The sequence below is a fragment of the Acanthopagrus latus genome, chromosome 9 (genome assembly GCF_904848185.1).
Source record: "Acanthopagrus latus isolate v.2019 chromosome 9, fAcaLat1.1, whole genome shotgun sequence".
Taxonomy (NCBI): domain Eukaryota; kingdom Metazoa; phylum Chordata; class Actinopteri; order Spariformes; family Sparidae; genus Acanthopagrus; species Acanthopagrus latus.
The window spans coordinates 21,648,509-21,675,861 of record NC_051047.1 but is presented as its reverse complement, the minus strand read 5'-3'; the positions used below and the strand labels follow the sequence as shown (position 1 = coordinate 21,675,861).

Genomic DNA, 27,353 nt, shown 5'->3' with positions numbered 1-27,353 from the left:
GACTTTATGTTAGGAGGTTGGAGGATGTTTAAATTATTTTATCCTCATTCAATTTAAACGGGCGTGAAACCGGAATTCATCTGGCTCAGTCGGTGGAAGTTTCTTGTGCGCATGCGCTGTGGTCCCCTCTACAGGGATCCCAGAAACCAAGCCATTTTGTCCTCAAAGCCCCACTGCAACATTATGTCCAAATTTCAATACAACGTCCTTTATCATCAATACAGCACACAAAAAATGTAAATAAAATAAAGTCAACTAAACAGAGCGAAAGAGGACTATTTTGGGTTGATGGCAGCTAGAACTTCAGTTTCACTTTCCGTTTCCGACGGACCCGTTACATCGGCGCACCGCTGAGGGGAAAAAACACAACACCTGGGTGGACACCATGGCATCTAAATAGACAAACAAGTCTGAGAAAGACGTCAAAGAAAGGACAGTTCAGCACATAATTCAACCAAGAGACGCTGCTGGTATGAAAAGAAAGTTTAATCCTGATTAGAGAAGTGTTGAGTTTTGTGTTAATGTGAAGAAAGGCCTGTTAAGCTTCACATTTAAGTTGATGCAGCATGAAATGATCAATAATCATGTTTAGCAGCATCGTGAAGGTCTAGCTTGATTGATTCATGACTGTTTTAAATATAGATATTAATAAGCTCAGTCATGAGTGACTGTTAGGAGTGATGTAATGAAGCATTAGGGGTGATTGTCATGGTCATATTTTAAGCTAACGCTGCAAACAGTTGCATAATTATGTTTTCTTCCTAAGGCATGTTGTAAATATTTATATTTAGAGAAATGTTTCATTTAAAGGGAGAATATCTCTTTGAAAATGATGGTATTTGTTTATTTTCTTTAGTTTTCTTTATCAACCCAAGTGACTCCACTAAAAAATATTATGGATCTTGATAGGACACCTGTGAAATGTACAAATTTAGCATATCTTTAGTTTCGGAAACATTTTATCTGGCAACCCTGCTTTTAGGATAATCATTTGTGTGTGTCACTTTATGGTATTGTGGTGGAGCTTAAGATTTGTCTAATTCAAACAAACAAGGGGCAGCATGTCACTAGTGTAACTGCTAACTGTAGCTGCCATCAGCTAGTTAGCTTAGCTATCCGTGCAGTTAGCGGTTGTATTAGCTGACATGGCCCAGGCTGGAAGTGTGTAGCCTTGGTGGGGCGTTGGAGTTGTTTACTATCGGACCATCCACTCTTGAGGTACAAATCAACTTGTGGCTATCTAGATAGCATGCTAACTTAAGTAGATAACTGAAAATATGCTCAAAACTTGTGGATCACATTCTGCCAGTAACTTTAGTTAATCTTTGAATGCTTTAAACTGAAATACCTATATATATTGTACCGTTTTAAAACAACTTTAAAAAACCTACCCACACCAAACACTGTATGAGAGACCCAATTCAAAAGGGACCCGATCAGGGCCAAACTTGATCCAAATCGTTGGGAGGATAGTTAAGACCTAGTTCTCCTGAACAGGCAGACACACCAGCTATTAAGAAGCAAAGGGAGTCGAAAATAGTGATAATAATAATAATGATTTATCCAGGAATTCACAGTTCAGACTCATGCCTGCCCATAGGTCTGCAGTAAGTCCTCTTAAATCCACCTGAGACCCACAGCAGTTACAAGTGGAACATACCAACCCGGTTAGACTGAATATAACTTGCTTCTGGCCCAGTTTGTGTTGGGGTCAGATCTCATATTCCAGGACCTTTAATATGCTGCACAGGCTGTATCCTCTCTGAGCATCAAACAAAAGTTGAAAACTATGTTTCCCTTAAAAAGTACAAGTGTTTTTTTTTAAACACTGAACATTAATAACTGACCAGGCAAGAAACCTACAAGCCCCATTAGTAGCATCAAGAGGCTGTGCTGCTCCAACGGTACCGAACTGGTCGAGAGGTGAAGATTCTTTGATTCTGTGCAGTTGATGGTGGGTAATACCAAATTCCAGAATGAAAACTAGCTTCTTTCAGCTGTCTGGATAAACTCTCAGTTCCCGTAATGATTTCTGAGCCACAAATAATTTTGAATAAACTGTCAAAAACGTCCAGTGTCACCACATCTAATTTGGATCCACCGAGTCTCCCGCTGTCTCCCAGCTCAGCACTTAAATGCTGATGGAGGACGTCGTCATTTTGTCAACATCGGAGGGAACATTCATTGAAAAACCATTGAAGCTTATTGCAGTAAATATGGGCAATATGGCTGTAAGTGAGAGCATAACAACGTTCTTGAATAACCTCTGAGAGGATTGTCAGCCACTGGTGGACGCTGGATCCTGTACTTTCCTGTGATGTGAAAAGATATACCTTGCTTTGGTGTTATATTCATGTGTGATGGAAAGGGAGAAAGCGTTTGAAGCTGCTGTCTCATCTGTCATTCTGTATGAATCTGTGGGTTGGCTGCAAGTGCCTCTAACATCTTTTGAGAGCGTTTACTGTACTACAGTATATGTGGCCGGGGTGACGACTCTGCGTCGAGTGAGGAGCTCAACACCTGAACTGTTTGTCAGAGGCAGGTCTTTAATTACCTCCATCGACAAAGTTGTGTTTTTACCGGCGTCCGTTCGTGTGTTTGTTGGTTTTGTCAACAGGATTACACAAAAAGTACTTAGAATACTATAAACTAGAAAAGACTCCATTTTGGCGAAGATCCTCAGAACGGGACAGATTCACTAACTTTATCGTACCTTCTGTAACATTGTGTGATATATTTATGTCAGATTGTCAGAGTAATACATGGATATTGATGACAAAGAATCCGGCGTATTTAGATGACTGGTGTCAAGGAGCGAGCACAAGTTGATGCAGAGCCCAGAACTTGTGATTATGGACTGCGTAGTGTTTTTGTCGTATAATCAGGGCAGACTGTGTACAATACAAAGTCACGTCCAACCAGCTCTGTGTGCACTTGAGCTAAGAGGGGTTTTCATGTTGTTATTCCACAACAAGCGCAGATTTAATCAAGCTAACCACAGTGGATATGGCGTCCATAATTAAACTTTGACTCTCAAATTAGAGCCTGCAGACACCTGATGGTGATTTTTAAGGAGTTAATCAGCGGAGATCCATCTCAGGCCTTTAGCATACAGCTATATATAACTCCTCCTGTGGGCACCCATAAATAGAGGGTGGTGTTTAAACAGATAATGACTGACCATATAGAAAATATAGTTAAATATGTCTTCTTAGGGGATTTAATCACTTCTGGCAGATGCAGCGCTTAATAAAGGTTAGAGGTTGTGTTTTCACCCATGTCCATTTGTTGGTTGGTTTGCCAGCATGACACAAAAACTAATGAATGGATTTCCATGAAACGAGGAAAGTCTCAGCCCAGAGTAGACCCCATCAAGATTTGGTGCGGCTCCAGATGAAGGGGCGGAATCAGGAATTTTCTCTCACTTTGTTTAACATTGCAAGATGGGGCTTTGTTGGGGGGGGGTAATCTTAAATAAAAGCAGATTTAATTATGTTTTATTTGATATTGGATCAGGCTTGATTGAATTAAAGGGGACCTCTGGGCCTCTGCTGAAAGCCATTCTAGGTTGTGCTTGTTTCATTTGAGTATGAAGGCCCGGCTTTTCCAGTTTTTGCGGCTTTGTTTGTAGTTTAGGGACTCCAGACTCCCATTGTTTTGGTTATTTCATTATTGGTGTTATAATTGGTGTTGTAATATTTGTAAATATAACCAGTTTTTCTATGCAATATTATCCTCCGTTATGGTGTCTTTTTTTGTAAGCTGCTGGTCGTGAGGTTGAGCGAACTCTTTGTTTTGTTGTGACAGTAACATTTCTATATTTTCGGGAGAGAGGGTAAAGTGTGAACAAGTAATTAAAAACCTGATTTGAGAAAACAAGACTTTTAGTTGTCTGTGTGGATTTCCAACTTTAAAGGTGATCACAACAATTTGTAAGTGATGGTGTGAACACCTGCTTAGAGAGAGAGAGAGAGGCAGCACAAATGGGAACAGTGTAATAAACAACAAAAGTGTGCATCTTTTGATTAGGCGTTTAATGAATTTAATGCACAATTGTCATGTCTGTCTTTACAAATAATTTAAGAATAAAGGTGAATGTAAGCACGCCGTTAAAACGGGGTTCAGAGAGAAAGCAATTTGTTAATTTTGCTGCCTGTTTTTGAAGCAGCATAGCTGCAGATGGTTAGGGAACTGAAGCTCCAGATGAAACACACAAGGTGTAAAACTTCTCATTTAAATGCAAGGGATCTGTGGTTTGTTAAAAATATGGAGGGCTCCCACTGTTAGGCTGCTTTTAAGATGGCAAGCTGGGGAAAAAAAACATCTTTAAGCTCCAAGAAAAATAGATTCAAAGGTAGGCATCGTCAGTATATTTCAAATATTGTTTAATAATGATGCAAAAAAAAAAAATATGTGACCAACTGCATTATGTGGTGCTTAATGTGGCTTATGGTGATTTTTCAGGAGATGTCTCTGTGTTCAGGGTGAGTAAATGGAAAGACCTATAAATTATATAAACACACTGCAACCTGAATCACTGAGTGGAAAAAAAAAACAGAAAAACATATTGGTGTGAAAATTGTTCTGATATTTTCTTGTCACCGGACCGAAGGTACATCACAGCTCAATTTGTGAGGCAGGTTTGGCAAGTGTTCTCTAAATTACAGAGCAGCTAGAGTGAGCCACAATTATTTTGTAAACCACAAATAACAGTAATTATAGTACCTTTAACAATGTTCCATTTATTACAGGAAAACATAGTTTCTGACAGGTTAAATAGATTTTCCATTCGGCTGTCAGGTTGTTATTACTCGTCCAAATGAAGGTGTGTCAGGCCTGCTGGAGATGTGATGGGCTTTATTGAACACATCGTCTGCAGCTCATGTAATGTACTGCATGATGTCCCCTAATTCACGCTGTCTGCTTCCACATCAAATCAGTGCTCGTGGTTTCCTTTCATTAATATAAGCCACAATGAAGAGATGCATCAGATCCTGCTAATGAGTTTGCGTCTCCGCTGTTACTGATTGCAGACGGACAGGGAAGAATTTGGCTCTTTCTCTGTGTTAATGTGGGAATCAGCTCAACATGTCCTTGAGAGCTGCTGCTTGTTTATGTAGGAGTTAGATTTGATAACATGACATCGCTGCCTCACAGCTTGTTTTTCTACTCCTGGCTTAAATGTCCACATTCGCAAACACTGATCGAGCGTAATTGGAGGTCCAACCTAAGTGGATCCTGACATTATTCATCCTTTCCATCCAAGTCTGACAGTTTTTGGCATTCAGTCTAACAGCTTCGGTAAGCCCAGCTGTCAAATATTATATGTTCAATCGATTTAGATGCTTTGTACATTTCATCAACTATATCAAGTCTGTGATTTATTTATTTTTAACAGGAGGGTTGGTGCACCGAGAGCATCCCCCTGCCCACCACACCACCAGTCAGCACACACACCCATTTAAATCTACCATAAGTCCAACTTATCAAGTTATCTTCCATCTCTTCATACAACATAGGGATGTTACAGGCAGCAGTGTGTCTCTATGATCCTCTTTCATGATAACACTTTGAGCTTTGATCATGAAGGTGACACTACTGTTTACACTCTGTGGCCTACAGTAAAGCGTAGGACTATGTTTTTGAAGCCTGTGCAGTCGAGACTATAATGGATCTGAGATGAAAAGAAAGACAGAATGACACAGAGAAAAAAGGGAGCTCATTTTGTTTTTGTCTCTTTTAGTAAGACCAAGTTCTGGCTGTTTGGTCCGGACAGTGATTCGGGTGAGGTTTCACACCAGGAATTTTGTTCTGGATCAACCCGAAAAGTCCAAAACTCCGGACCAAACGAGGGAGTTGTGAAAGCACCCTGAGAGCAGCTGGGATGACGTACTTTTGTAGGCTAACTTAGAAGTTAGCTTCGCTCCAGCTCACTCAACAAAAAGCCTGTAGGATTGAACGGCAACTAACATGTTGTTTTGTTTAGCTAGATTACCACTTTTTGAAGAATTAATGCAATTACAATAAGTAAAAAGCTAACACAAGGCTAAAAACAAACTGATTTGTATGTCACCACCAGTTTTTCTACTACATTAAACTATACACATTTTACTCTAAATTGATCAATATATGATCAAGATAGCTTATATAAATGCTTTAAAATAAGGTGTGGTGTATTTTTAGATATTTGTAGAATAAAAATGATCACTTATTTCCAGGTTTAAAGACTCGTTCCTGCAGCACTGCACTGCAGAGCTGTCTGCTACTTCAGCACCATGGACAGTGCAATGGATTAAAAATATATAGAACCGGTGAGCTACTGATATTTGAGAGCAAAAGTCTGGGCCATAAATTCTATCTTGCAGAAACTTTAGTCAGATAAAGGATCAAGGATCAAACATTCAGCTAAACAACCGCTCTGCGCCTGCTAGAGAGGTTGTAATCAATCAGCATTACTAAACTGAAGTGTCTGCACTGTCTTTTCACACAATGAGTTAAAGCACAACGCTTGTGCTGCAAAATCAGTCTTTATCTATCTGATCTAATGAGGGTTTGACTCACGTTGCCAGCCTCTAGTGATTACAAACCCTTTTGGCTTGTAGCCTCTTACGCATTTAAAACTGGTTTTCGAGTTCGGGCCCTTGTCACATCTCGGGAATCGATGAGTTGTTTGCATTTTCCAACAAGGAGAGATTTTCCCTTTAAACCTCTCAGTTTTTTTCTTTTGAATAATAATTCGTCTTAGGCTCAAAGGGATAAAACTCAGTTTAGCTAAAGTCCAAACAAATTTGTGCAGCAGAACCTCTTGATTTCAGAGATCAATGCATTTATTCAGATGAACACACATCATCTGTTTTACTTAACACCAATGAAGTAATACCCTCATTTGATCATTTCCGCTTTATATCTTAATTATTCTTAAACAATTAACGAGAAGCTCGACGTATGTGAGGGGATGTGAGGACGTATGTGAGCCTCATCTCATTATATGGAGTGGTACTGACGGACTCTTTGAGCACATTGTTAACCACAGTGGATCGTTTGTACAGTGGAAACCAGCCCTGAGGATTTGCTGAGGGAGCACCTCCCTCGCTTTAAGAGGCAGAGAAAATAAGTGATGGTTCAAATAGGCTTTCTTTCTTTCCCTCTTTCTCTCTTCCTTTCTCCCACTGTGCTGCAGTGTGAAGCTGTTGATAGTTCGGCTATTACACCAGCACAGCGCGGGGTGGGAGAAGTATGGGCAGTTGTTTCATGACCGTCCAAATAGGTTTCGCTTTCTTCTTCTGACAGAGATAATGGAAGCAATACGCTGCTTAGCTCTAAATTGACTGACACCGCGCTAACAATTGCAATATGGACCAATCTGATATCTGTGTGATCAAGTGTTTTGTGTTACAGATCTGTGTTGTTGTCGAAGCACAACTTTAACAATAGCTGGATCTGTCCTTTTTGACTTCCTTTTATCGCTCTCATGTTAGCAAATGTGGTTTATCTGGTACCCGTAGAAGAAGTACTTAGATCTTTTACTCAAAGCTTTTTTGCTTTAACTTATCATTCTGAAGTAACAACCAATTGCAGGAACTTTCACTATGAACATTCGGCCCGCCACCAGGCTGCATTATTCTGCAAAAAACGAAGTGCGAATTATGGTACGAAGGAATATATGCCATCGTGCAACCAAAACAGGAAGAGGCATTGTTTTCCCCAGGTCGCTATCCCCAGGTAACGGCCGAACAATAACTGTGGAAACTTTACACTGCAAGAGAAAAATGAACTCCGCTGATAAAAGAGGCGAAGAAGAAGAAAACAAGCGTGAACAGACGAGCATTCGCTCATCGGAGAGCATTCCGGTGTTGCGTCCGTCTGTTCCCCTGTTTATTTGTTCCCCCTTACCAGCAGGACATGAGATGGTTCAGGGATTAGATCAGCAGAGTAACAAAACCTGTTCAACTATTCATACAACCTGACGTGTTTTACCCTACATATTCATAGCACTAAGATCTTACAGTTGTTGTTTTTTTCGCTTTGAACAGTAGCCAGGCTGCTAGATGTAGCTAACAGTGTCTTCGCAACAGTGGCACCAACATTGATAGGCAACCACAGGGGAAAAGAAGGAGGGAAAGTTAAAAAGTTGACATCACGATGCGCAGACGTGCAATAGTCACATTGCCAGACGTGCAATGTCAAGTAGGGCAAATTAACACAAACATGTCGCTGCAACATTTTTTGCAGCTTGATACGAGAGTGAAACTCACAAGGTGCCCGCCATCCGAGTCTAGTCTACAAGAGACGAAAATCACCAGATCATTCTAGCATGATTAATGCTTTCCAAATTGCAACTTATATAAAAGAAAAACAAAACAAAACTGTTTTTTATCCAAAATGGTGCAGCCCTAGGTGCCTAATTCTGCTTTTAGTACCACAGCGTACCTTCAGAGTAAAAACAAGTTCTGTATTTCAGATCTTACTGTAGTAGAACTAGAAAAAGTATTAGCATCAAAAGTTTAACTTCAGAATAATAAATATCACAATAGACACAGAGCTAATTTTAGCTACTTTATTTTCTGCCAGCCAACTTAATCCAAAATGATACTTCATAATTCATTAGGATTTATGTTTTGTATTAATAATCTGAATCTGCAGAGGAACAGTTTGTTAGAGCTGTCAAATAAATGCAGCAGAGTAAAAAGGACAAAAATTGGTTTGTAAAATGTAGCAAAGTAAAAGTATTAAGCAGCGATTTAAAGATAATTTATGCTGTCAGAAAATTATAACTACTTCTCCAATACGAGCAGCACCATCATTGAGAGCAGCAGTCGGGTCACAAGAGTGTGGCAGCTGAGTCCGTCTTCCTTGGAGCTGAAGACGTCTTGTAAAGATTAGATGTTCGCCTGTGGTTTTGGCCTCAGGTCTGCTCGGCCTTGGATGGACAGTTGAAACAGTTAGATGTTACTGTTGGATGACGTGCTGAGTTTGAGAGTTATTGAATCATATGTTTGAAATGATCTTGTGAATGACTGCGTTGATGTCAGATGCCGGGTGACTTATAATCGATCTTCTTCTAAACTGGCTGTGAGAGGAGCACTCCTGGTGTTCAGGTCAGCTGCATTCTCTGAGAAACCTCATCACGACTCCATGACAACCAGTAGTAACCAGTTACGTCACATGTACTCGAGTAACTTTACAGAGTAAATTGTACTTTTCAGAGTCGCTTCAATGCAGTAATCCTCTTACTCTTAAGTAAGTTAAGAAAACTTGAGACAACTTTTACTTCATCATATTTGGATACATTCATCATCATCATGGTCCCAGGTCTGTTGGTGCTCTCACAATAAGAAAGTAATGTAACTTAATTACTTTTTTACTTTTGGATTACCTCAACATCAAACACGCAAGTAAAGAGAAAGGAGTGACGTTTGAGTTTTGTGATGTCATGCTAGTCGTTAGCATGCAGACTAATATATCATTCTTTAATTTAAATTTGTAATTCTTTTAATAATCCCCTTTTTACTTGATGTATCTGAAATCGGATTCCTTTTTTTCCTGTAATTGTAGGACACACAGAAAGGTAAATGTTATCCAGTAACTACTTTTTTTAATAACTTTTTCAAGGACTTTTGTACTCTAAAGTCATCTGTGAAACAACCATGTCGATCCACATAAATCCTGACAGCACCCATTATTCTGGATCTCTGCTTTGTCCCAAAATAAAAATGTACTCTCTTGTTATTAAGTAACTATTCTGTTTTTGTTATAATCTGTGCCCTCCCGTGTTTGTGTGATCCCTTTATAATAAATCACAGCAGATTTATAAAAGCTACACAGCTCATTAATAGCGTAGACTCCCGGTAGTTTAAAAAATGCCCACACCATCCAGAAATTCCTCTAGGTCCACCTTATTCCTCTACATCACACCTTGTACCCACACGTATGTATCAGTACATGCAAGTGTAGGAAGTCTTGAACTTTGGGAAGTTGTCGGCGGTAAGATTGAACTATGGTAACAAAAGGGATTTCATATTGTGTTATAATTAATAATCACAAAGATAATTCAGAAACTAATCATTAATTCTGCAGGGGCGTATTGTTTAATCAGGGCTGATAAACATTCATTCTTTGTCATTCAGTTGCCACTCGATGAATCCTCGCGGTGTGAGAGGAGTGATGATGCAGGCAGCACCAAATGAGCCAGGGTCGGCTCCACAGAACACCAAGACTGCCATCCCATGGTGGAAGAGGGAAGTCGTCTTCCCCTCTGAGACGCTCCATACAGACAGCAGGATGTGGCACAGTCGCTAAAATAGGAGTTATTCTCCGTCCGTTGCATTCATCTTACAGGTCGAGCACAATTCCACCGAGTCTGTTTCTCTTTCTGTATAATGAAGGACTGTGATGGTGCTTTATCACCTGAACATCCTCATCCCCAACATTAGCTCAGATATAATGAGGGTTACTCAGAGGACGGGGGCCCTCTCTGCAGCATGATAAAGGACCCGAGAGTGCGCCAGTGACACTGCATCGGTCATTAGCCTGGCTCACTTTGCCCTTTCATATATTTCTAAATAACTGCCTTCCTGTGGGTTTAACGGACCACCTAATCTGCCTACTTAGAGGTAAAGGGGGGGAAAGAGTGGAAATCCGAAGAGGTGAGTGTCACGCAGGTAAATGTGCTTATCAGAGCTGTGACATGTTTAGCCTCTCTGGTGGAAATGCTGTCACGGGCTCTAAAAGAAAAAAACCCCTCAGTGGGTTTCACCAGCGATATAAACTGGGGAGGGATTAGTGTGTTTTACGTGAGGCCTGCAGTAAATGTGGAACAGTGGCAGCCATTAAAATCCCCACAAGCGCTTTCTCTCTGCACTCCCCCTTTAAGTTAAGAATTCACCTGGCATAGGCCAGTCTGATCAATACTTGTAAATAAACAATTCTCTCCAAAAGACCGGAGAAGTAACAGTCTTATCTTTGGCGCTGTTAAGATGCACAGCCCGGAGCCGCTGCAGTGCCAACAAATGGACGATTGATTTGACACCGGGGACGTGTGAGGGTCGTCAAAACGAAAGGGGCTTAGTGCTACAACGGCGCTGGAAAAGATGAACTTTAAATTCCTGAGATAATTCAGAAAAAAAATTGAAAATATCACAGAAAATCATCCATCCCTGCAGGAATACCACGGCAGATTTTAAAATAAAGCCGAACAAGGTCACTATAAAGTTTTGAGTAGCAGAGACACAAATAAGTCCCTATAGGAAAAACTACAGGAATGTAAAAGCATTTTAAAGTGAATTTTGAATCCTCTAGGCAGGCAAACTACTTTCTCATGTTCAGCGGTGGAAGACGTAGAAGTTACAGTGTGTCCACAGACTTAAATTTAATGATTTTTAACCTGATTGAAATGATTCACCCAAAAAGGAAAATGTAGTCCTTATCTTCTCACAGCCATGTGGAGGGAAAGTGTGGATGATGTTTCGTAGTCCATCAAACAATTTTTGGAGCTTGGCAACAAAATAGTGTTGCTGCATTCTCCTGAACAACTGAGGTAAGCTGGGGACTCGTTTTAACACAATGTTTGATTCCTGGACTTTCACAGACTCGGACTACACATTTTTACATTTAGAAAAGCTGCAGCTCTGTTTTGAAGCTTTAGAAGTGTTTCATGGACCACAAAACATCACCAGACTTTCTATCCACATAGGGGTGAGTAGATGACTTGCTTTTCAATTTTGGGTGAACTTATCCTTCAAGACTGATTTGATTTGACCGTTATTTCTCTCTTATTTAAGCAGCACGGGTAAGTATATATATGTATATATGTGGCCTTGTGCAGAGGTAGATTTTATGTAGGGATATGGTGACAGGTAAATGCAAGTATAAAGCAAGAACAACAACATAAGGTTTGTGTCAGGTTTGAAAGATTTGTATTATCATAAACGTGGACTTTCACGCGAAGGAGCTCGACTCATATTGACAAATAAATATAGAGATGGATTTAAGAAATGAGATCATATGTTTGTGGATATTTAACTTTAAGACTATTTGAATTTTATGGCGCAGAATGCATCAAACATACTGAGTTACTGTTATTTCCTCTCTTTTACAAACCAGAGGGAGGACACAGAATAATTTCAGTGATATATGATGAGTCTTAGCCTGGCGGTGTAGTCAGCCATGCTTTCACATTGTGAAATGAGTTCCACTGACCCGGCCACCCACAGGGGTTCAGCAATGAGAGCCCACATCTGGTTCTTCCTAAGGATGAAGTTACACTCATCCTGCCATGTAAGATAAGCCTGTAGGGTTAATAAGAAACGGTGCCGGTATATCACCGTCAAATTCAAGGAAACAGGCCTTTGGCACCCCTTTCTAGATGGCAGAGGAACAATCAATGCAAAGTGTGTAACTGCTGGGTTATTTGACTAAACTGGGGCACAGAATGCCTCGAAGGGAACAGGAAATGACAACCGTAACATTTCACTCCTGTGGCTAGTGCCAGAGTAACTGTACTGTGTCGATACAATAAGTAGAGAGGGCAGGTCTGTTACCTCCAGCAGCCAGCAGAGGGCAACATGCAGCACTAAGTCCACTGATGAGGGCTAATTCACTTCCAATTTAATCAGTTTCTAAATTCAATTAGATCAAATGTAAATCATCATCTGTTGCTATGGCGCTAATAGAAAATTCTGATTTGGAAAACACACGCACATTATGCTTCAAGGGTTTCCGGAGACAAAATAATGTCCACTATTTACAAAGGAGAAAAAAAAGCATTTATTCGACAACACGCGCTGCAGAGCAATAAAAGCATACTCACAGCTGGAGGAAGTAAAGGAACAGGGGAGGACAAGTTACAAAGAAATGTTTCAGGCAGTGGTACAAACATCTTGTTCATTGTAGCACTTGATTAAACAGTTAAGAAGTTGGCTCTCTCGTCAAAGCTTCACGCACGCCGACACAGAAAGGTTGTGGGATTTTCTGGTAAATGCACATACACTCTGTTAATTAACATACATACTGTACATCCACAAACATAGTTTGATTTTTCTGTGAGTGTATGTGTGTGTGTGTGTGATTTTGTTGGCACAAACTGTTTAAAAATGACTCCAACATGAAGTCCACTTCTTAGGTATCTGAAATGTAGTGCATGTTATTCAAAAGACCAAAGCATAATAAGAAAATCTGAACTCTTGAGGGTAATGACACGCTGTTGATTTTTAAAAGTTTGATGGCCTCCTGGATTGTCAACACCTATCGCACAGTACAGACTCCAAATTCAACAGTCGTGTAAAACAGGAAGTTGTCTGAACTGTGAGAGGGGCTGGATTACAGAAACATGGCAGAGCACCATTGAGAAAAACAGGTCTACTCTTTCATTTTAGACAATGCTCATTTACCAGCAACACGATGCTAGTAACAACAAGCTTCTTTTCAGATGTTTAAATATTTTAAATGAAGCTGTGATTTGTTCCTTTCTGTGATTCACAAAAGATTTTATTTTTTGCTGCAGCTGAAAAACCACAAAGCATCTTATGATTGATTTGTGGTTTTAGGCCTGATAAAAAAAAATCGAATAAAATAACCCTTTTTGGCAAACAAGTTCTCTTGTGATTTTCTGTGGTCAGAAAATCACAGATCCTCAAATGAACTTAAAAAAAGAAATCTGCAGCCTCGAGGGCTGTAAGATGAAAACGCTTGAAACAGTCGTCCCAAACATGCTCTGAAGTCAAAGAGATCAGAGTCGGGACAGATGAATGAGTTCATGAGGCCAACATCTTCAACAGTCGACATTAAATGTCATCATAAAAGATTACAAACATGACAGACAGCAGCATTAGAGTTCCTTGTAAATTGATGAACATGGATTCAATGGGTTTACACTAACAGACTGGGTTAAGACTGAGAGCGGGTAAAGAAATTAAGAGCACTGTTAACAAAGACTCAACAATTCGGGTGTAAGACACACTGAACGAAGGTCAAAGGCAGTATAATCGCTGAGTTAAACAGTGGAAAACGTCTTGAGCAGCAGAGTTAGTGTCACTGGCAGTTTGGTTGTCGGCCTACTACGAGCCATCAAGCACTGCAGTCCGAGTCACAGTCACATAACAGTGGTTATCCTCCATTGAATCAAATTTCATTAAAAATAAAGTGGTTGAGATTGTTCCTTACACTAGACTATAACCAGCTATTACAAAAAGATCAGATTTCATTTGAATGACGATGGCAAGGACGCTCTGCTTTGTTCCGCATTAACTTAACAGCTGTACTGTGGGTTGTTACGGTCCATGAAGAGTTCAAAGTAAACAGCATCTTTCTCTGAAGCTCTTCTTGTTCTTCTTGTTCTTTCCTTTTCCATTTTTGTCTTTGTTTTCTGACATTTTCTTCCCTCGTACTTCACGCATCAGGTCAAAGAACACCTGCAGAGAAGACAGGGAATCATTTAGCACTTTTAAGCATTTTCATCATGCAAATGTGATACAGCGATGAGAGAATGAAAATTAAAATATGTCAATTTATAGTATTGGACTAACCTTGTCAACGTTGGCTCTGGTTTTGGCTGACGTCTCCACATACTGGACGCCCCACTCCTCTGCCTTCCCTCGGGCCTCATCCACAGATACCTGCCTACGCTCCTCCAGGTCCGACTTGTTTCCCACCAGCAGGAGAGGGATCTTGTCCTCTTCCGCCTTCACCCGCAAGATCTGCTCCCTGCCAGCACAGCAAAGACAGTGTACTTTTTTGTACTTCAGCAGTTTTCCCTCTCTAAATAAGTGAAATCTAAGCTTTGTGTCTAGAATGCAACATTTCTTCTAACTCTATATTCAAACAAGGTTTATTTATGAAACAACTTCCTTTTTTGAATACTGATTATCTCCAGCATTGCCTATCAACTTGTATTTCTTATTTAATCAGTTTGTAAAAACTACTGTACAAGTTATCTAGATTTTCCTGATGGTACATACAGTTTTCAAACTTATTGATTTGGAGCCAGTACTTAAAAAAACAGATCATTATATTAAAGTTTTACAATTGTTCTGATTTAGGGGAATTCGGATTTGATTATTCCTCATTTTCTTTTTGTGACTCATGTCTCTAGGTGTACATATATAAAAATATGATGTCAAAAGTTCCCCACTGTTCTTTTACTGCTCTGAAGCACTGAATGTCTCTTTGATTCTTGTTTAGTGTACATGAGTCTACAGAGCTGTTCACTGAACTTGAGCTTCAGTATTTTGTTCTTTCTCTATGATGACGAGAGGCTGTGAGAGAGATCCTCGCTGACATTCTTCTCTTTACAAATATTACGGAACACACTACAGAAAACCAGTGAAGCAAAGCGGTTGTGCAGGTTATATTTTCTAAGTGACAGATTGCTGTAAGAAGGATACGCTACCTGAACTCCACAGTGGCAGTGAAGGACTCGTGCTCTGTGATGGAGAAGACCAGCAGGAAGCCCTCCCCGCTGCGAAAATAGTTGTCCCTGATGGCAGCGTAGTCCTCCTGGCCGGCTGTGTCCAGAATGTCAATCTGGACCTCCTCCCCGTCCAGCACCACCTTCTTCCTGTAGCTGTCTGCCTTGGTGGGCTCGTAGTCTTCCACAAACTGGGGATGAAAAGATACATTTCATTCTTTGAAGCCTGCTGAAAGTATTTGTTTTTATTTATCAGGCATCAGTTAAGCACGAGCTGTTATGTGCACACGGCTACACTGGTTAAAATGGAAGCGTGTGTGCGCAATCTAATGAGATGACTGAAATATGCAGCCGATTTGCTGCTTGGTAGCAGAGCCAAACAAAAAACAACATCTGTGGACTCGAGAAAGTGTCCTATTTTTGTTAACAAGGATGCCTACAGTATGAAAACTTTTTGCAGCTTTGCAGCACTTGTGTGATGAAGGAGCCACTGCTGTTTAAAAAAATCATGTTGTTAGTTTCAAGAGTTTGCAGCTTCACAGTTTTCTGAATCATTTTTTTTAGACTGATCACCTCTTGCATTTACTTAACAAAAAAAGGATCTTCATTGGGGAGCCTTCATTGAAAGGAGGGCTTTAAATTTGTTGACTCACCTCATCGTACATAAACTGCAGGGTGAGGGCCGACTTCCCCACGCCTCCACTGCCCACCATGATCACCTTGTGCAGTGTCAGAGAGCTCTGGTTTTTACCTTTACCAGTAGCCATCGCTGGATTCTTCTGTCTGTCTCTTTCACACACTCACACACATGCGCACACACACCCACGCATACACGTCTCTGCGCCCAGGCACTCTCTGACACAACCTGTGAATGACAAAAGTAGAACCATATCAGCACCTACAGTAAACAACCTCCACAGAGAGAGACCATAAGTGCGGGGACAGATGGCAGTTGTTACTTAACAGCTTTCACTGTGACAGTTACTTGCTGTGCCAAGGCGCTAGGCTTTGCTCCAACAAATCTTGAATCCTAACCCCCACCCTTCCCATTAAAGTGCCAAATTGCCCACTCATGAATCCTAGAACTTTATAAAGTTCACCATCAAAAGGTCATTGCTGCTGATCGGAAGTAATGAAGCCATCATTCTTCACTGCAAGAAGGCATTTAGGAATGCATTAAAATAAGGCCGTCATGTGCTAACCTCGTTATAAAGAAGGGAGACGTCACTGGCCATCTATCTGAGCTATACGGGCCCTGCCCTCAGAGGGTGAAGGCTCAGAGTCAATTGCTTTCGGCTAACTTCCATATCTTTTATCTCTGTCGGGCATAGCTTCAACCAGAGAGCAAATTCACTATGTTGTAAAAGCCGGTCTGTCATGTCTTGACTTAGACAGCCTTTGGAGGGACAGGAAGTGATTGTATCGAGAGTATCAGGTGTGTACTGAAGTCATAACAAGTCAATCTGGCAATCTGTTGGCACGATATATTTCAACTATGTTCCTAAAGTACAATTTCCTTGACATTTAAACAGAAGTTTAAAGTTAGTCCACTATTCTTAAAGTAAGACAACAATCAAAAAACATACGTTAACATAATGTAAAAGATATTCACTATAGAGAAACATTTTGAATGGAATGACATGATATTTCAGGGCAATTATGTCAACATGTAATTTAAACGCGCATGTACCTATAGAAATAATAAGGTGAGCTGTTTAATAGACTTATCGAGGAATCACACACAGCTCTAATTGAGACCAGGACCGGAAAATTACCAGCAAGTGTAATTTTGTTAATTATATCTTTGTCATCCGAGTTTGAATAAGGCATGCACAGTGTATTTGTCAGTTTATTGATAGGTTGGTAACTTACATCTCTAACTTTGGCTTACTTTTTTGCTGATCTCTACAAACTTGCATGTTGACTGAACAAACCCTTGCTGTAACTTATGGCGATACGGGCAAGCACCCATCTGTTACACGGAAGGTATGTTTTCTGCATTTCAATTGTAAATAAATTGTGTTCATCTGCATTGATTGCAGAGCACCCCTGTTTCTCTATGTCTCCACTTGTGGTCTCATTGCAAAAATATTAATAACATTAATAGCTGTGATTGCCGACATTATGGCAAACAATGATTGGATAGTGGCAAAAACGTCAATACTGAGCACCCCTAGTTTGCTGTAATGATACACTGCATTAGAAATGGCCATTTAAACAGCCGGTGGCCTTTTTAAAGATCATTTGATGCTTTAAGGACATCTTGTGTTGTTCTGTAAATCATCAATAGCTGTACGTGAGTGACAGAAAATAAGACAAATGTGCATATTAGTCCTCTGAGACTATCTCTGGGAGATTAACCAAACAGCTGGTATCCTGTGTTCCTCTGATGCAGCAGAAATCTGAAGCCATCACTTCCTCTGGACTTCCCTACTGACACGCTTCTTCTGTCTGATTAATACTAATGACACTCAGCTCTCATCAGTTAATCCAATGGTACATCCTGCACTTTTAGGTGTTAGCACTGACAGTTGTTGTCAAGACTCCACCCTTTACAATCATGCCTATACTGTAGGTCAACAAAGAGCAACCATTAACTAAACACGCAGCCATTTCCTCACCTCACTTCCTGCTATGAGAAGTCAAATACAAGGTAAAACATATGCTAATGTCAACAGATGTCAGATTATATTAATGCAAACTAATTTCACCCAGAGTTGTTACACACACTCTCTCACTTGCTATCCTGAAAGTCTGTTTTTCTGTCAGATGACACAATGTTGCTGCTGTCACATCACAGGGGACAACATATTATTTTCACTTTACCTTTTTTCCTCCTATAATTTTATTCCCCTCTGCACGGAAAAAGATTTTTTCCCTCCTCTCGGGATGTCACACTAATGGGAACTCTGAGCTGATTCATAGCATAGCAAAATCTGCTCCTCCCCAACAGTAAACATTTCACTTCGACTCATACAGTGAGACGGAGTGTGCACAGACAGTTAACCTAACAGGGCTGAGGAGGAGAGAAAACATTCCCAAGGATGGCAGAACAAACTGGTGATTTTATGTCAACTTTTTCATAATAATCTAGTAAGTGTCAAAAACCTCTCAGATGCCTATCAAACCTGTTAAAGGTCCTGTGAGATTTTCATAGTTGCTGTTTCACACAAGCACGTCAGACTCCTGATGTGAAAGTAGATAAAGAATTTCTAAGGCTGCAGCATTTCCTCACATTGTCCAACAGTAAAGGGGGAACATGTGGTTCGCATCAAATAACGTACACTTCAGTATGCCAGCTATAGTGTGGCGACTCTCGGCATTGAGGAAGTGGCATCATGGTTCCTCTGCCTCTGACAGGAAGTGGAGTTTGACCTGTGCTCTTCCTGTCTTTGTTATCAGTAACCAGGCCAGTGAATGGTCTCGTGGGAAGGATATCCACACAACGCACCTATGCCAAACTCAGCACTTATGCATGGGGGTCACTTCTTAAATTATTCACTTCTAACCCACTTTACTGCATATGTGCGCACACAGATCCCACAGATATAAATAAAACGATCACAGTGAATAAACTGAAGGCAAAATATATCTCTTAAATATGCTGAGCACACACAAGTGCTTAGTGCAACTTCTCCAGAGGAAGTTCAGACCTTACAGGAGGGGTTCCGCCATATTTCCCCCAGCTGCACTTTACTATATGTTACATGCAGGGTTATAATGGAGGGCAGTGGAAAAAGAAGAATTAATATTTAGGCCTAACCCAGATATGTAACTGGTCCTTTTTAGGGGCTGTAGGGTTAAAGAGAAGGATGGGTGTAGTCCCTCAGACCACTGTGGTTGCTAAGCTGCTGAAATATAGATGACACCGGTGGGTTGCAGGGATTCATTAAGATTCCCTTTGGAGAATACACCAGTGTTGCCTCCCTGCTCACTGTCAACACTCTGGCATGGATGCACCAAGGTTCACCAGGACACACACAGATGCTAATAAAAGATCACAGCAAACGAATAGAGCCAAAGACAGAGCTGTGTTGATGCTACCCTGCCTCACAAATGGGTAATTTTCCTGAAATAGAACATGACCACCAATCATCCACACTACCATCGAGGCATACGTCAACTGATTAGGCACAGATCAGAATAGGCATCCATTACAACTGATGTTATCACTCAATCGGCTGATTTTTAATGGCAGTAAAACTGTAACTGGTATTTGAATGCATTCCAATCACTTTCACCTCATGTGTAGAAAAGTACAGTTCTCTTTCTTTAGGAATGATCTGTCCTTGAAGCGTGTCTATGGATCCCTCTGCTCTTCATTGCAGGACCTGCCCTCCTCTGCCTCTGACTGGCTTGCTTCTATTGTTTTCATGTAACGTTAGTCTCACTGGCTATGTTGTTCTGGTATCAAGATCAACACTGTGTGTGTGTGTGTGTGTGTGTGTGCGTGTGTGTGTGTGTGTGTGTGTGTGTGTCCATGGGTGTAAACTCAAGATATATAGCTGAACCTGATGAGTCTAATTCCAGATGACACAGAGGTGAGGGGATTTTCCTCTTTCCATCTGATGGAGACAGACAGGATCTTTTCTGGCCCTATTACAGCCCACCTAAATCCAAAGATCGGAGAAGGAGATTAGCTCAGTGTGGCTGTTTCTCTCATTAGTACTGCTCAACTGAGTCGACCAAAACAATGAGGTGGCCTGGAGTGGGTGTGGTTGAACTGAAACACTACTGCCATGGTAATATTCAACAGATGTTAAAGGATGTGATGTCATTTGAAGGGAGGAAAAATTATGAAATTCCACTTATATTGTGATATTCATCATACTTGCAGAACTTCTTTAGTCTCTCTGACATTGCTAATGCTTGTCATATAGAAACAGTTCCTCCCTTGGTAGTTCTGCAGCCAGCAAACACCCATCTCCCTCACTAATGCACTGGCTACAAATAAAAACTCTTCCAGTTTCTCATCTGATTTCTACCACACCTAGACTGAAAATGTCCTTCATTAGTGGTCCAGTACTGCAAATGTGCAAGGGACCCTTTGCTTCTGCTACCTATCAAGCTAGTCATATGTTCTGCTCGCTGTGCAGAAAACAACATAACCTAGATGAATCATCTCAGTCATGAAGTTATGTGTAAGAAAGGGTTTTCTGTTACATGCAAATAACTGGCATTTAAGAGCCTAAGGTTTGGTTTCCACAGAGTAATCAGCAATGTGCAAGATTCAGCAGTTATTTTGGTCAGTACCAGTGGAGATCAGGAAACGATTTGGTCTACTTAAAAAGACAGCAAGACAGAAATGTTATAAAGGCACCCCACGATGCATACTAACAACCCTTGGCTAGGGGAGTGCACAGAGGAGCCTTTGACGAAACCGGGCAGCAGGCCGGCCAGCAGGGAGCTAAATCCTCTCGTTGGTACAATCCTTCTTACCTCTTAAACACCAAGTGGGCTCCTTTTCTGAGTATAACTCTATTCAAAACTGTTTTTTTCTTCCTCAAAACATAACACCATGTTGGCATACTGCATATATAGAGAAGAATGGAGAGAAAATATGTTTCTACACAATGACAAAATGATGTAAAAGCTTTTTGTGTGTAGTCAAAAACGCACAACAGACATCCTTTCTAACCTCCCTGCAGCTGACCCTGATGATGTTATCCAAACATTCGTGTCTTTCCTATTACTTCAGCATTCCACTGGACTGATTCAGGGAGGACAGAAAGAAGATTCTCAGCATCCATTCACTAACAACGGCGTTTGTTCGTGTTGTGTGACTCCCTTGCTGACTACCCACCACTCAAACTTGCCATTTGCCAAAAAGGAAATGCAATAGACTCAGGTACATAATATCAATGCAATGGTAGGGGCTAGTGGTGGGAGTTGTAAGCCACAACAGAACCACAGAAAAATCTACCTCAACCCTCCCACATTCCTCTTTCCTTCACAGCTCAGATGTGCTCATGAGGGCTTTGGTCATCATTCAGAGAGCCTTTTAACCTCCCTCCTTGGTGCTTTTCGTACCATTTTGAAAAGCCTGGACTGTCATCCTTATTCTACAATGCAACACTCCCATACTCTAACCAATAGCTTTAACACAGCCATGGGATTAATGAGAGGGAACAGTTCAGCGAAACCTTTCTGACTTTGTCACAAATTTAAACGTAAATGGGCACACAAGAAAGCAATATTTATGGGCTGAGACACTGCATCCTTCTTACTGCATGATGGTGTAATTATCTCCTTGCCTGAAAGGGTACAGAGCACATTCAGAGTGCAGATGAGTGTCAATGGGTAGCTCGGCTCAGCTGTGGAGCAAAGTGGAGGAAAAGAGGCCGATGGAAGTGGTGAAAGTGATGAGAGGGATCTCAAATCTGTCCACTCTGCATTCTTGCACACATGGCAAACTCATGCTAAAGTCATGTTAGCATGCTTTTGACAATGCCAAATAAGAAAGGACGGACCAACTGATTAACCCAACAATGCATAGGTTACCGGTCACCATTTTTACGTTTTCACATCGGCAGCTAGTATAAGGATAAGTTGTTGTTGAGAGTAATAATAATTTTAATAATAATAATAATCTTCCCCACAGTCTATACTATGTATCTGTATTTCATTTTTATTAGGGTTAGCTAAAACTGAGCCCCTGGCTGTGTCCAAAATGTCCAACATGCTTGTTAAACCGCTAAAACAGTATCTGAGAACTTTTTTTTTTTAACCATGACCAAAGTCTTAGTACAAAACCCATACCAGCATCATATACTATTTATAGGGAAACATAACAGCATGCAAGCACTGCAGTAGTGACAACAACCCAACATGCAATGCTGGTGTTTCTTCTTCTCTGGATCAGGCCAACTATATGCTACAATTGCATATTGCTGTACCACATTAATGCTTTTTTGACAGTTACTTGTATTTTTAGTCCATGACTGTGCTGATTTTCAACCAGTTTCTACATTTTAGTCCAGGTATCCTCTGCACTTGATGAAAGTGCAGAGTAAAAACAGTTTCTCCAGCTGCTCCCAGGTGTTTAAACAGTTTCCTCCCTTGAAGCTATGCCAGTTGCATTTGGTGACTTACTTTTTACAAGTGAATTGACGTTTTTGTTTGTTCCGAAAATGGTACCGTTTGGTTTGAACTCCACCCTACCACTGAATTATCATACTGTTCTTTAAACAAATATTTACATAACGTGTTCCCCTTCATTGCATAAAACAGGATGCATCACTTTTCTTTACTGTCACACATAGCAAGTAATCACAACTAATGTATGTACGGCAGTATATCAAATTGGCTGCCTTGGGGGGTAGAAAAAAAACACTCTAGCCTTACAGTAATTCATTCCCCTGTAAGAGTAAAAAAAACCCTGTCTGATTAACTTATCTACAGGAAGGATTAAATGACAGCTCCTAGCATATTCTGCAATGGCTGCACGAGCAACAGGTTCTTAATTCCTCAAGCACGGCTCATATAATATTTAACTGACGTACAAAATATATAAACCTCCCTTCCTCCATGCTCACAGAGGGCAGACAATTGATGGCGGCTAGGTATGCACTTAACCACATCACTATGTCCTGCACATAATCATTCACTTTCCAAGTCCAGTAAAAAATAAAAGCCATACGCCGCTCTCTCTGTCCTTTCCCTACACTTTCACTGCCAACATCATTAGCAGATGGTTTTCTGACTCTGGCGCTATTACACCCCTAGAACCCAGGTCATTCTGGGACCTCATCAGAAAATGAAAAAGGAACTGATCAGAGTAGCAGATGGGGCTCTTTGATACGAGCCAGCCAGGTTAGGTCCAAACTGAGGGAAATTAAGTCTGCAGAGAATAGTCAGTGCTATAAGAAAAAAACAGAGGGCTTAGCATTAAGATTCAAGTGAGGGAGAGCATGGTTGGACAGAGATTAACATCCAGACAATCTTGACAGAGACAGAAAAAGAATGCAGGGTCAGTTTAGTCTCAAAAGCCCTTACTCTAGCTCTGAAGTCATTAGCTTGCCATTGGTCTGCAGCTATGCAGAAAATGTTTCTTTACCGGAATTGATCAAAATCCAGCTCTGTCGTCGTTTGCACTAAGTGGCTAAAATGTTGCCAATGTTGGTCAATGCCTGACCCATTTCACTAGTTGGAATTTCACTGGAGTTTCCACTTCCTATCATGGTCAGATGTTGTTTCAGGCATTTTCTTTTAAAAAGTCTGTATCAGCATTTAGTAATTAGATACTATTGTGGCAAATACGCTTCATACTTGGATGACATAATCATAAAAAATATCAGCCCTTAAAAGTTCCACAACAGAAAATCTGTATAAGCCTTTAAAAACCTGAAGTATACTGATGGAGCCCAACAAGGCTGCTAAACAATTCCTGAAATGGTTTCCCTGAACACACTTTAATTGTGCTGCAATCAGCATTGTGCTCATAGGTTGTTTACGAGGGGGATGACTGCATGTGATTCCAGCTGTGTTAACTGTCATATACAGCAACACTGCTGACTGGGTGACTTGAACTTGACTCACAAGCTTAACCCTTCAATACACTCAACATGAGGACGCACAAGATGAGTAGTGCTGCAAGGTTTAGTCGACTGAAAGAATATTCATTGACAAATTTATGGATGAGTCATTATTACTTAAGTAATTTGTTGTTATTTATTGTCAATAAATTACATGAAGAGTACTGAGTCTTGGAGTATGAGTTTTGGACTCCTGGCTGCATAAACAAGTAATTTAAAAATGTCACTTTGGACTAAGTGAAATTGTGAGCATTTTACAAAATTCTGGCATTTTAACAGACAAAATAATTAATCAATTAATTGTGAAAATAAAATGCAGTTGAACTGTTATTGGAAATAATTAGTTGTAGCTATAAAGATATGCGAGATCTGCCATAATTCTGAGATCTCTGGCCTGGATTTGTAAAAGACATCGCACACAACCTATATTCATGGATCTAGTCATTTTGGCTACTTTTAAGACATGAGAAGTAAACCTCCACATATATGTTACAATGAGTAATGTTATTAATAAAACAACTTGTCTAGCGGGTCTAGGATGCAATAATAATACTCAGCTCTCATACACTACAGAGTCAGAGACTCACAGTTAACCTCCAACTCCACCACAAGACAAACAATTCTTTCAAACATGATTCAAAAGGCCCCGGGCAGATCTGTGGTTTTAATAATGAAGCAGACGCCTTTGCCTTTTCATGTTTAATCTATGACAGCTTCACAACTACACATCTGATTTTCATTAACAAACATCTCCAACTGTAGCTAAACACACTCTGTGACGGACAGAGAAGATCACTGGTGCAATAATTTATACAACTTATTGTTTGCCTCCAATAATGGCCCTCGGCTCTGAGTGTTGAGAGAGGCCGGACTGCTAATGATTGTCCTATTTGCTTACGGTACATTTGTCAAGTGTATGGTGAGAGTGGATTAATTGACAAAAAAGTTTCTTTTAACTTTCTCTCAACTCTCAAAGCTAATGTCTCAGCATTTTTGAAGTCTGTCAACAACAAACAGTCCTCCGATAGAGACAAGATAAGCTAAAGGTGTTAACGTATAGCCCTCAGATAAAGCTCAACATGCATTCACTGGGTGATGATTTATTCTTTCACAATATGCATCAAGTAAATAACTGGACAAATGTGAAGTAAAGCACATCAATAATGCGTTTCTGTACCACACAGCCCTGTGTTCATCTAGTAAACAGGCTATGGAGAAAAGAAAAACAGTCAGTTTAAGATTTTTTTTAGGTTGTTTTAACTAGGGCTTATCCACCCTTGAGACACATGAATCTGGATGATGGATTTGGAGTTGTCACTCTCTCCTAGGGCTGTACAATATGATAATGTTTGCATCACAATTTGCATATTTTACTTAAAAACAAGAAACTGTTGAAGTCATGATGATGTGACATTTGTTGGGGTCTGAAGAAAACAAATATGTGTTCTTGCATCTGGAGAAGGAAGATTTGTAGGCCATGGCATATCTGCAGGACTGCAGTTCTTCATTATAAATTTGTTTTGTCACACATTTTAACTTTAAAAGAAAAAATGCCTCTTCTGGCATTTGGATATTGTACTTTGACTTGACTGCAATAATAGTGTGATTCATTGTGCAGCCCTACTTTTCCCAATATCCAAATAAAGGTTATTACAATTAAAAGAACACTGGTATGTATGTTTGTGTCTGTAATGAAACAATATGAAAAAAAAATGTTTTTAAAGATTATTATTATCATTATTATTATTAGTGGAGTTTTACTGTAGCAGTACATTTAAGACAATGATGTTTACTGTAAAACTTAAAAATATCTGCCTCCATCACATATGTCACATTTGTTTGATGATCACATTTCAAGGATTGTTGCCAAAGAATCTGAGTATATCTGCTAACATATCGACATCTACATTAATTACTTCTGAATATTAGTTACAGCATCAGCCCCAAAAATCCATTATGGGTTGGGCTCTAACTGTTAATGGGATGGGGTGAGTTTTGCTTTGTCCACACTGTCCACAATCCCCTAAATCTGTCTGTAAACAAAACAGGCTGATAAGAGATGTTACACCTATCAACAATATGGTGCATCAGTAAACACAGCTCATTACTAAACAGCAACAACAGCATATAATACTAGTTATCCAGCGCTAATATAATGTCTGGAAAACATAAGAAATATACTATTTTGAACTTGTTGAGTCCACATTTCCTTGATACATTTACAGGGGTAAATATGTATAATGTTTTAATACCCCCCGCCCCCCTTTCATTTCAATCAAATAGATGACACACACACACACACACACTCACGCACAGGGAGAGACAATGTGTGGCAATGCTCGCAGTACACCCTGCATAATTAACAAATAACTGCCAAAAACAAAATGGTGGTGGTGGAAAAGTACGCTGTTACACTGTTTTTGCTGACACCAACATTAAGTTAGCTGAAGAAACCATGAGCCAGCTTGGGTGTGTCATCCCCTGAGGGGGGGGAAACTTTTCAGCACAAGCCTGTCTGAGTAATTATCGACGGGAAAGTATATTTTAAGGATGAGCTAATAAAGTAGCTATGGACAGGTAATAGGGCTGATAAAAAAATAAATAAATAATAGTGAACACTTTAAAACGCCGGCGCTGCTGGTGTCAAACAGTAAGGTAACTTAGCTAGGTTAGCTAACTTTTGAGCTTTTTAAGCTAACGGCTGGTCTAACGGCAGCTGACCATCAACACAAAAGCCTCATAAACATGGACTTTGATAACACGACTACCGTTAAATCCGCAGCACCACGGTGGCAGCTGTTAGTTACCTCCTCAATGAATAAACTTACATCACATTCAGACATATTTGTTCAAATCACCCATTAAAAACAGGGGGGGAGTTACGAGGCGGCCGCGAATTAGCATAAAATGTTGTCCACATCATTACCGTTGAAGAGCAGAGACTGATTGCTAACCTAAAGATAACATACAGGCGATTATTAACACAACGTCAGATATTAGCGTTAAGTTACGTTACACGCATTCAACATATGAATACGAGACACACGAACTACAACACTGAAGCAGGTATTTAAAGTAGTTCGTTAAACCCTTGGACGAGTAAGGAGTTTTATTTGCACCCATCTTATATTAAGCGGTCACCCGTTTTCTGGGTCGCTCGTCCTTCCTTAAAACAGGTGTGGTACTTTATTGCTCTGTGGCCGCCGTGTGAGCGAACACTAAGTCATTTTAGTCCGATAAGATATCTGTGGAGAGCTTACCCGAAGCAGGATTTGTATTTCTGCCCCTCGGTTGATGTTATCTTGACGCCTGCATTAATAGAGCATTTCGAGGCATTGGTTCTCCAAATGCAAAGCGCTCCTGCAACAAAAGCCCCACCTTCCGGAAGTGAAAACTACGGATGGCCGGATGTAACA

The 27,353-nt window shown here is 40.3% G+C and overlaps 1 protein-coding gene and 1 long non-coding RNA gene across 3 annotated transcripts; one reads left to right on the top strand and one right to left on the bottom strand.

The window, feature by feature from the left end:
• The first annotated feature begins 146 nt into the window (after positions 1–146).
• LOC119025788 lies at positions 147–13,363 on the top strand. Its single transcript, XR_005076917.1, has 2 exons — positions 147–470; positions 10,128–13,363. It is a non-coding gene; the product is annotated as an uncharacterized LOC119025788 (long non-coding RNA).
• On the bottom strand, positions 12,748–27,353 carry ralba (v-ral simian leukemia viral oncogene homolog Ba (ras related)). Of its 2 annotated transcripts, none has more exons than XM_037109721.1 (5): positions 27,198–27,353; positions 16,057–16,268; positions 15,386–15,594; positions 14,523–14,700; positions 12,748–14,408 (listed from the first exon to the last, which is right to left on the bottom strand). In XM_037109721.1, exons 2-5 carry the CDS (start codon positions 16,168–16,170, stop codon positions 14,286–14,288), a joined length of 624 nt encoding a protein of 207 aa, XP_036965616.1. In that variant the 5' UTR covers positions 16,171–16,268; positions 27,198–27,353; the 3' UTR covers positions 12,748–14,285. The 2 variants fall into 2 exon arrangements, with proteins under 2 accessions (XP_036965616.1, XP_036965617.1); XM_037109722.1 differs by lacking the exon at positions 27,198–27,353 and adding an exon at positions 19,915–19,934.